At 44.6% G+C, this 10792-nt stretch overlaps 1 protein-coding gene across 1 annotated transcript; it reads left to right on the top strand.

Moving 5' to 3' along the window:
- Window positions 1-1154: 1154 nt before the first annotated feature.
- On the top strand, window positions 1155-6272 carry LOC112638523. Its single transcript, XM_025410399.1, has one exon. The coding sequence runs from the start codon at window positions 1155-1157 to the stop codon at window positions 6270-6272; it is 5118 nt and encodes a 1705-aa protein (XP_025266184.1).
- Window positions 6273-10792: the final 4520 nt, after the last annotated feature.

Genomic DNA, 10792 nt, shown 5'->3' with positions numbered 1-10792 from the left:
TTTTTGAACTTTGAATTTTTTTCATACTTTTAACAAAGTTTATATCATAATATAAAAAGTTTCATTAAAATAAATATAAAAAAATTTAAAATATTAACAGCTGAAATAGTCGTTTAGTGTCATAAATAAATAAGATAAAAAGGAAATAAACAGCCGAAAAAGAGTAAAAAAAGGAAGAATAAAATTATATTATATTTTACTATTAAATCTCTCTATTTTATTACTAAATAACGGGGCAAATTCTATTTAATATTATCTTATTCCATTTTTTATAGCAAATTGTTCAAAATTAAAATGAACATTCGAGTTCGAAAAACGCATATCGAAGTTCGCATCTTTTCGCTAATAAATTACGAGAATTTAAAATTAACGGGCGTCGAGAATCTTCTCGAAATATCTGTTATTAGGAAAAAACCTCGAACGCTCGAGTTTTCGTTTTTTTTGCCACCAGAAAAAACGCGCGTTATTACCGCTGACAATATTATTGTCAACCGCCGTCAAAATTACTCCGCTCATGGGCATGCGCGCCCATGCGTCACGATCAGCTGATCGCCAATCAGCTGATCTAAAAGGATTGCGCACACGAAAAACAAACGACATCCATCGTGAGACGTCATTAACGACCAATGGCACACGCCGCAACAGTGTCACCGCTAAATTATGAAATTAATTGGTCCACGTCGAAGCGGGCCCAAAATCCGCTCGCTTTATAATGGGCACCGCGCGTGGACCAAGCAAGTCTTGCACTTTTCGAAGTCTCGTACTTATCGCTGCTCGCAGTATTTCAAACCGCTTAGAAAACCGCATTGTTCAACCGCAAATTACGTCGACCGCTTTGTTTCTCGGACTTTTCTTTACTCTTTCTGTGCCTAAAATACATGTACATTTTTTTGGTGTAAATTATTAATTGTGTGGTTTAAAATAAAAAATCAAAATCAAAAAAAGAATTACGTGTCGTGTGAAGTTTTGTGTCAAATACTTTGTTCGCGACTATCCGTCTGCCGCGTCTTCAAAATCTCGCGCTGTCGCAGCAATCCGCGCTTACTCGCGAACATTTTTGGTCCTTCGAGCCGGATAATATCTGCATCCGCAGTTTCGTGGGTGACATTTCCAGTGCTGTGCAGTGCTGAAACAGACGAACAAATAAGTGACCAATGAGTGCCGACCTGAAGGCCTTGTTAGAGGCTCAGACCGACATCCACGGACGAATGTCTCGCTCCGTGGATAACCTCCGGAAGATGGGCATCACCAACATCACCGCAGGTGCCATCCAGGCTCGCCTCAGCATCCTCGACAACCTCTGGGCGAAATTCGAGGCTCAACATGAGCTGATACGAGCGGCGCTTAAAGACAGATACATGGAGAGTGAGTACGCCAAAAGTGACTTTGTAGACACCGCGGAATGTACGTACGTTTCTCAGCGAAGCACGTTGAGCGACTATGCTGACAGGCTGAGCGCCGAGTCAGGTGTCGCACACCGAATCGAGCCGAAGTCGGAGTCTTCTCCTAAAACCGCGTTGCCTCGTATAAAATTGCCGCCGTTCTCAGGCGCCTATGAAGATTGGCCTTCCTTCCGGGATCTCTTCTTGTCTCTCGTGGGAGAAAATTCGTCGATCTCAAACATTGAGCGGTTCCACTATCTTCGCTCCTGCGTCAAAGGATCTGCGGAGAAGTTAATTAGGTCATTAACTGTCACAAGCGAGAATTACGATCGCGCGTGGGCAATCCTGGCTAAACATTTTGAAAATAAAAGGGAACTCATGCGTTTAAATTTCTCTACCTTCTCTGCCGTCGGAAAGATGAAGTCTGAGTCCGCTGAAGAGCTGAGTCGCGTCCATCACGCTGTCACGGCCACCGTCAACGCGCAGGAGAGTATAGGAAGACCCATCCACTCGCATGGGATGGATCTCCTCAATCACCTGGTGATTGAGTTGTTCGACTCGCGAACACGTCTCGAGTGGGAATCTTCCACGAGCGATTCTCTCGACCCGCCAACGCACGAGGCTCTCGTAAACTTCATGAGCAAAAGAATCCTTACCTTAAACGCCGCTAAACCGAAGAACGCCACGAAGAACGCTGGGGAAACCTCACGGTCCGCTAAGTCTCACTTCGTGAGGAACGGGTTCGACGCTTCCAAGTGCGTCGCGTGCAAGGGCAAGCACACACTCATGCAGTGCCCTGAGTTCAAGGCCAAGTCCGCGAGCGAAAGAAAGTCATTCGTCGACACAAGCGGGCTCTGTTTTAATTGCCTCGGAAATCACGTGATGGCGAAATGTCAGTCCGTCAAAACGTGCTTTACTTGCAAATCGCGGCACCACACATTGTTGCACGACGCGTACGCGACACCAACATCGACACACGAGGCAAGCACTTTTTCAACCACACACACTGCACACGATCACAAGGCGACTCTTCTCGCCACGGCGCGCGTCATCCTCAACGACCGCTCGGGACAACCTCACGACGTGCGAGCTCTGCTCGATCAAGGATCCGAGGTGTCTCTCGTCTCAGAAGATTTAGCTCAGCGCCTGCGGTTGGCGCGCACTCGCTGCTCAATGTCGGTAATCGGTGTTGGAGCACGGTCAGGATCCACGCGCGGAAGGATCACGCTCGTATTAAAGTCCAAGACGACTGGAGCATACCTCAGTGTAGTCGCCTACGTCCTTCCAAGGTTGTCTTCCTACCAGGGGCCAGCAGTTCGGGACTCCACCACGTGGAGGCACATTCACGGCCTCACTTTGGCAGATCCACACTATCTGCAGCGAGACCCGATTCATCTTCTCCTCGGCGCCGATGTCTTTTCCTCCATCCTTCTCGATGGACTCCGAAAGGGTCGCGAGGACCAACCCGTCGCGCAGAGGACGACTTTCGGGTGGATCTTGTCAGGAGGCTGCGGAGTGGTGACATCTAATGGCGTCGTCAGCTCCCTCCAGTGTGCTCTCGACCAAGACCTGAACGATCTGGTTCTAAGATTTTGGGAGCAAGAACGGGAACAGCCTGCTTCCGTCGCCCTCACACCAGATGAAGAACGATGCGAAGAAATCTTCAGTCGCACTCACGAGCGCCAAGGAGACGGGAGGTACCAGGTACGACTGCCGCTGGCTGGCTCTCTGCCACCTCTCACCCATACACGAAAGTCCGCCGAGCGACTTCTCGCGGCAATGGAGCGACGTCGTTCCAGAGACGATGACTTCGACATGCTCTACTGCGACTTCCTAGAAGAATATGCTAAATTGAAGCACATGACTTTGATCAATACACCGCTTGTGAGCAATACACCAGTATGCTACTTACCGCATCACGGAGTGCTCCGAACTGCGAGCAAGACCACCAGATTGAGGGTTGTCTTCAATGGATCCCAATGCACGCCTGCCGGAGACTCCCTCAACAAGAGTTTACTGGTCGGAGCCAACCTTCTACCAACTCTCGCTGATGTCCTGCTTCGCTGGCGTTGGCACCGTTTCGTCTTCGTAGCTGACATCGAAAAGATGTACAGGCAGATTCTCGTGCACCCCGAAGACCGAGACTTGCAGCGGATCCTGTGGAGACGGCAAGGCACCGACAACATCCAGGAGTATCAGCTCAACACCGTGACGTACGGATTGGCCTGTGCTCCTTTCCTGGCGATCAGAACTCTTCGCCAATTAGCCGACGACGAAGAGCCCGGAAATCCCAAGGGGGCTGTAGTTCTGCGGCGCGACTGCTACGTTGATGACATCGTCACCGGTGCCAGTACTCTGTCGGAGGCAGTCGAAACGCAGAAGCAGTTACGCCGGCTCTGCATGGCGGGCGGGTTCCCGTTGAGGAAGTGGGCCTCAAATCACGAGACCATCCTCGAGGACATCCCAAGGGAGCATCAACTCCAGCAGCCTCATCACGACTGGGAGGACGACGCTCATCCAACGCTGGGCCTGCGATGGCACCCCCGCAGCGACTTCTTCACGTTCCGCCTTCAGCCTCGCGCAACTGGACCGTTGACGAAGCGACAGGTCTTGGCAGAGACGGCTCGGATCTTCGACCCTCTAGGTTGGTTAACTCCAGTCGTTGCTCGTGCCAAGATTCTCATTCAGTCAGCCTGGATGAAGCACCTGGATTGGGACTCCCCACTGCCTAAGACAGATGAGACCTTATGGAGACGCCTCCTTGACGACCTTCCGCTGTTGGAGCAGCTTCGGCTAAAACGATGGCTGAATACTGACGAGCGGCCACAAGTTGAGTTCCACGGGTTTGCTGACGCATCGGAGCGAGGTTACGCAGCAGCCGTCTACCTCCGCGTGGCGGGCTCCTCCGCTTCAATCAGTAGTCTGCTTGCTGCAAAAAGCAAGGTTGCACCCATTAAGCCCGTGTCTCTACCGCGTTTAGAATTGTGCGCCGCAGTGCTAGTCACTAACCTGACTTCCCATCTCCGCAAGACCTTAGGCTTGGTTTCAGCTCCAGTCACCTTATGGTCGGATTCCCGGGTGACTCTCCAATGGATCCAGGGTCATGCCTCCAGATGGAAGACTTTCGTGGCCAACAGGGTGTCCCACATCCAGACGAAGCTTCCAGAGGCACGATGGCGACACATCCCAGGACGAGTCAACCCCGCCGACTGCGCTTCTCGAGGGATTGAGCCACGGGATCTTCTCAACCACTCTCTATGGTGGACGGGACCCCCATGGCTCGTCGAGGATCCGTCGCTCTGGCCACAGAACGACCACGCCACCCACGACGTCGAGGCGCCGGAGACGCGAGCAATCACCTCTCACTTGACGTCTGCACGGAGGACCGAACCGGAGATGCTCATCAGGTTCTCCGACCTCCATCGCCTCCTGAGAGTCACAGCTTGGTGTTGCCGATGGAGAGGCAACCCACCGAGCTCCAAGGCTCACCTCAACCTCACGGCCGACGAGTTGGAGGCGGCTCTGCTCCGTTGGCTCCGCTTGGTGCAATCTCACCACTTCTCCAAGGAGATCACCGCTCTAAAACAGAAAAAAGGGTTAGTCAAGAGTCAGCTAGCTAATTTGACCCCCTTCCTCGACATCCATGGAATCCTTCGAGTTGGGGGCCGGCTGAAGCACGCAGTGCTCTCAGAGGATGAGCGCCACCCAATCATCGTACCTTCAGATTCGTGGCTGACACATCTTCTCGTCAGGGCTCACCACAGACGAACTCTCCACGGCGGGGTCCAGCTCACTCTCAGCCTGCTCCGCCTACGGTATTGGATTCCTCGAGGTCGCTCCATCGTCAAGAGGGTCATCCACCGATGCGTAACGTGTGCAAGATGGAAGGCTGCAGTGCCGCAGCCCATGATGAGCGACCTTCCGACGGCGCGAGTCGCTCCAGCACGTCCATTCTTGCGGACTGGAGTCGATTACGCCGGGCCGATCCTGATCCGAACCACCAAGGGGAGAGGACACAAATCGCTCAAAGGCTTCATCGCCGTTTTCATCTGCCTCACTACCAAGGCCGTACACCTGGAAGCCGCGTCGGATTATTCCACGGACGCATTCCTCGCTGCATTCCGGCGCTTCACTTCCCGTCGGGGCCTCTGCGAGGAGGTCTACTCGGATTGCGGCACAAATTTTGTCGGCGCCAACCGAGAATTGCGACTCCTGTTCCAGGCGTCGTCATCCGACGGCCGGCGCATCGCCCACACAGCAGCGTCCAATGGAATACGGTGGAGATTCAATCCGCCGGCGGCACCTCACTTCGGCGGGCTTTGGGAGGCAGCGGTGAAGTCCACCAAACACCACCTGCGAAGAGTTCTAGGCGACACGACCCTCACCTTCGAGGAGATGTCGACATTCCTCGCTCAGGTGGAGGCGTGCCTCAACTCTCGTCCACTTCAGGCGCTGTCCGATGACCACGACGACTTAACGGCGCTCACTCCGGGTCATTTTCTAATCGGGGCTCCTCTGCTGGCAGTGCCCGAACCTTTGCTGGCAGACGTCAACGTCAACCTCTTGTCCCGCTGGAAACTTCTCCAACGGATGCGCGACCACTTTTGGGAAAGGTGGTCGCGGGAGTACATCAACTCACTGGCTTCCCGACCAAAGTGGTTGAAGGACACAGCAAGTCCCGCCGTCGGCGGACTGTGTCTAGTGCGGTCGGACATCACTCCACCAACCCGATGGCCACTCGCTAGGATCACCAAGCTGCATCCTGGGGACGACGGCGTGACGCGCGTGGTCACTGTACGCACCGCATCTTCGGAGCTTGTCCGGCCTCTCATCAAGATCGTCCTCCTGCCTGGAGCCGACACCGCAGCATCAACACGCCCGGATTCGTGAGCGAAACAGAGCACCGTGTTTTATTCATAGTTTATTTTTTTTTGCAAAATTGTCCGTCCACGGAATTGTTTATCACGGCCGTCGTGCGCTACTTCCGATAATCGCGCCGCGCGCTATCACATTCATCAACACATTTTTTATATCACTGCCGAGCCGCTTCATTAACTCTTCTTTCTTCGGACTCCGCGTCAAAATCAACTTTCACTGCACTCACAAAATCAGTCACAGTATCACTTCATATACCTCACATACACCGCACTACTTATTCTCGCGAAAGACTTATCACAACTATTTAACACGTGTCTTCTCTTTACGTCACTTCGCATTCCATTCATCACTCATTTCACATCTCTCAATAGCACAGTTCGCGACACCTGTTTGTAACCGCACACACTCGAAAATTTCGTCACGTACTGACGAGGCGGGCGGGATGTTCAAAATTAAAATGAACATTCGAGTTCGAAAAACGCATATCGAAGTTCGCATCTTTTCGCTAATAAATTACGAGAATTTAAAATTAACGGGCGTCGAGAATCTTCTCGAAATATCTGTTATTAGGAAAAAACCTCGAACGCTCGAGTTTTCGTTTTTTTTGCCACCAGAAAAAACGCGCGTTATTACCGCTGACAATATTATTGTCAACCGCCGTCAAAATTACTCCGCTCATGGGCATGCGCGCCCATGCGTCACGATCAGCTGATCGCCAATCAGCTGATCTAAAAGGATTGCGCACACGAAAAACAAACGACATCCATCGTGAGACGTCATTAACGACCAATGGCACACGCCGCAACAGTGTCACCGCTAAATTATGAAATTAATTGGTCCACGTCGAAGCGGGCCCAAAATCCGCTCGCTTTATAATGGGCACCGCGCGTGGACCAAGCAAGTCTTGCACTTTTCGAAGTCTCGTACTTATCGCTGCTCGCAGTATTTCAAACCGCTTAGAAAACCGCATTGTTCAACCGCAAATTACGTCGACCGCTTTGTTTCTCGGACTTTTCTTTACTCTTTCTGTGCCTAAAATACATGTACATTTTTTTGGTGTAAATTATTAATTGTGTGGTTTAAAATAAAAAATCAAAATCAAAAAAAGAATTACGTGTCGTGTGAAGTTTTGTGTCAAATACTTTGTTCGCGACTATCCGTCTGCCGCGTCTTCAAAATCTCGCGCTGTCGCAGCAATCCGCGCTTACTCGCGAACACAAATATATAAATAAATAAAAATAAATAAAATATTTTAATATCTCATAAAAATATTTTTTTTTGAATATATCAATATATTATTATTTATCAGAAAGATATTTAAAGAATAATGAAAGAAAAGAAGTAAAATATCTAAAGCATACTTGTAAAGCAAAAACTTAATAAAATGCATATATCGACGTTGAAATAATTAGAATCTGAAATGCTTTTTAATTGTATAATTAATTTTAAAAGAATTTTGAAAATTTTGAAAATTTTCCAATCTCATTATACTAAGTTTTTGCATAAACAATAAAGCTATATATATACTTTTTATAAATTACACTATATATATAATAATAATTCCATCATATGTCAAGAAGTTAATATAAAGTAAATAGATACCACATAAAAAGATAGATACGAATATTTTTTTAAATAGAGACTTACCTCTTTTTAAGAGAATTCCACATATGATTCCACCAAGAAACTTTGAGCTAATAATCAGCATTCACTTGGAAAATAGCTTTCCTATGTTTTACATTTTCAATGTAATATGGGAACGTCTGTGAGGTTATTATTAGCCAAAAATCAAACAAAATTAAAAAGTGCCTAATAAGAACTATCCTTTAACTAAAAAACATAACATTGCGAGAACTTCGCGCGAGCCATTGATTTCCTTCTGCTATATGATATAATTCGAAAAAAATGTATATATAATTATATATAATTCTATATAAAATTGATTATAAAGTAAAAATGTGAATTATGTTTTAATATATTTTTTAAATAATTTTTAATAATTTAATAATTTAATAATTTTTAATAATTTTTAATTCTTGTATAATCTAAATATTGACTTATTGGCAGTGCTTGTATAATTAATAAAGACAAAATTGGTTATAACTATTACAGCAATATGATTTCTCAATATCAAGCGCTTAAAAATTTCCATTTCTTATACATCTGTCATACACGATATAATATTAATGATTAAATCCGATTTAAAAAAATGCAACTCAAGCATAGGATGTTGCATAGGATGAATATGTAATAATTTAATGAAACAGAAGGATTCAGCACAAACAAGTCCAAAGTCTCTTATAATAACCAGTTTATATACCAGTTAATGATACCTTACATTTATTGATGCTATCATAAAATTGCTATCACAAAAAACACTATTTACGTAAATTAAAAAAACACTATTATGTAAATTAATAAAGCAAAAAATTTCAGCACACTGAGAAAAAAATCTGGTTGCATTAATTAGAATTCTGGTAGATACATACTGTATGTCTGTTGGAAAATGGACGAATCAGAATTCTTGTCAGGAATTACCAGATGAATTTGATTAATTTCTTTCTGTCAAATTTACCAAATTTTCTGGTTAATAATACTAAACTCACCAGCACAAAGTAGTCTAAAATTTTTTCCATCTAATCTCAAAAGTCTGTTTAATATTCTGAATTCCAACACGATTATTGCATAAATTCAATCCAGATTATTAAATAAATTATTTTAAGTTTAGTTTGCTAGAAATTAAACTGATAAACAGTGATGCAAGAAGAGGATGTAGTTCAAACACGCACAATCAGAGAGAGCTAGCGTCTTCTTTCTGGTACTACTGCTCGTAAGAGAAAAAAAATATACTTTAGATTTAATGTTAATACTAGGTTTTTATATACATTTCATGGCAAATATTGAATACGAGTTAAGTTAAGAGTGGCTCGCCGCCTAGCGGCAAGCAAAGAAATTAATGTAACAAGAAATTTTATAGATCCAACCAGAAAATACTAACCAAATCCTTATAGTAAATATACTGTATATCTGCCATCAAAAAAATGATTTGAATATTCAGAATGACACTGATTTTTAGATGATTCTGTCTTCATATTATCTGTAAATGCCTCACATTTTTAATCATATTTCCCGCTTGTCATTTTCCCTCTCTCTTCTCCTCCCTTTCTTTCCTATGCCTCCTACATCTCCCATTGCCAGTAATGTTTCAGATTTTCTCGCGACCACACTCCTTCACTCTTTACGCATAGCTTTGTCTTCTCCTTTCGCTTCTATTCTGATATACGTATTTTACCATAATTTCTACACCTGCCTTCAATTACTCACAGTATTGTTTAAAATTGTATTTCCATTGTGTTTTTTTATAATGATTATTTTTTCTTTACACTGTAAGCGAAATTTTTAAAATTTTTATCAGAGGTTAAGAATTATTTTTTAAATTATTGTACAATATGCTTGATATGAGTTTTTTTTTATCTTGACTGTGCTTGCTTTTTTTTGCTTAATTTTCTTACAGGCTTTCACCTCGTTATCAATAAATAAATAACTCTCTCTCCCTCTATATCTGAGGAATTTTGGAAGGACCTTTACGCTTTTTATCTTTCGGACGACGCTACTACGAATTTTATCAATACGACTCTTTTAATTTTTTGGAATGGATTTTATAATTTGCGACATTTCATCGTGGGATTAGAACGAGTTATATTATTTTCCCATCTTTTTTACAAAAGTTGAATTCCGTGACGATAGAACGATTTGTTTTTTTAAGCAATCCATATATATATAAATCTAATATAAATGAGGGAAGCGTGGCATAGTAGATAACGCACTAATCTATAAAGCCAAAGACTCCAGGTCCTGGGTTCAATTCCGGGTAGAACCGAAAAATTGTATACGTTCACTCCTCTCTCGGAAGCCAATGGCAAATCACTGAAAAATCTTGCCAAGAGCATCTCTCCAGGGTAGCCATTAGGGTTCTAATCGGCATTAAACTGTAGGTCCTATATACGGTGCGCAACACCAGTTTATCAAAGAGAAAGATCATTATGTTCGAAATCGAACAAAGGAGTGAACAAAGGAATGAGTTGCTCCTATTACCCAGTGCTTTTTCAGACTTGCTTTTCCTCTCCTTTGCTATTTCTTCGTTGCACTCACATTCACTCCCGAAAACAAGATTAATAAAGATTAGTTATATACGCCACGATCGTGAGGCACTTTGCACAACATTCCCGATCGCGTAATAATTACAATTAAAAGTTTAGCAAGTATTAATTATTATATAAAGTATTATAATTATTATAGCGAATTATGTTTCAATACTAATCGCGATTTCGTTTTATTGTTAAAAGAAAATTTGAAAATATACGTAGTATTTTGCACTCCCTCCCCCTTACTCTTCAAATGTTGCTGTGCGAATGATATCAAGGCTGTGACATGTAAACACAGCGCGTCATACGCCCCCAATGGTCCGAACGTGTTATTGTCCATTTATTGCCGAAATATTTTTTTACGTACTTTACATTTTACTTTACATT

This window comes from Camponotus floridanus, unplaced genomic scaffold (assembly GCF_003227725.1).
Source record: "Camponotus floridanus strain SB8 unplaced genomic scaffold, Cflo_v7.5 scaffold319, whole genome shotgun sequence".
In the NCBI taxonomy this organism is placed as follows: domain Eukaryota; kingdom Metazoa; phylum Arthropoda; class Insecta; order Hymenoptera; family Formicidae; genus Camponotus; species Camponotus floridanus.
Note: the sequence above shows the minus strand (reverse complement) of the source record. Positions and strands in the feature narration are given on the sequence as shown.

Bases quoted from the DNA above. Each gene is read 5' to 3' on its own strand.
- LOC112638523 (XM_025410399.1), top strand. From the start codon at position 1,155: ATGAGTGCCGACCTGAAGGCCTTGTTAGAGGCTCAGACCGACATCCAC.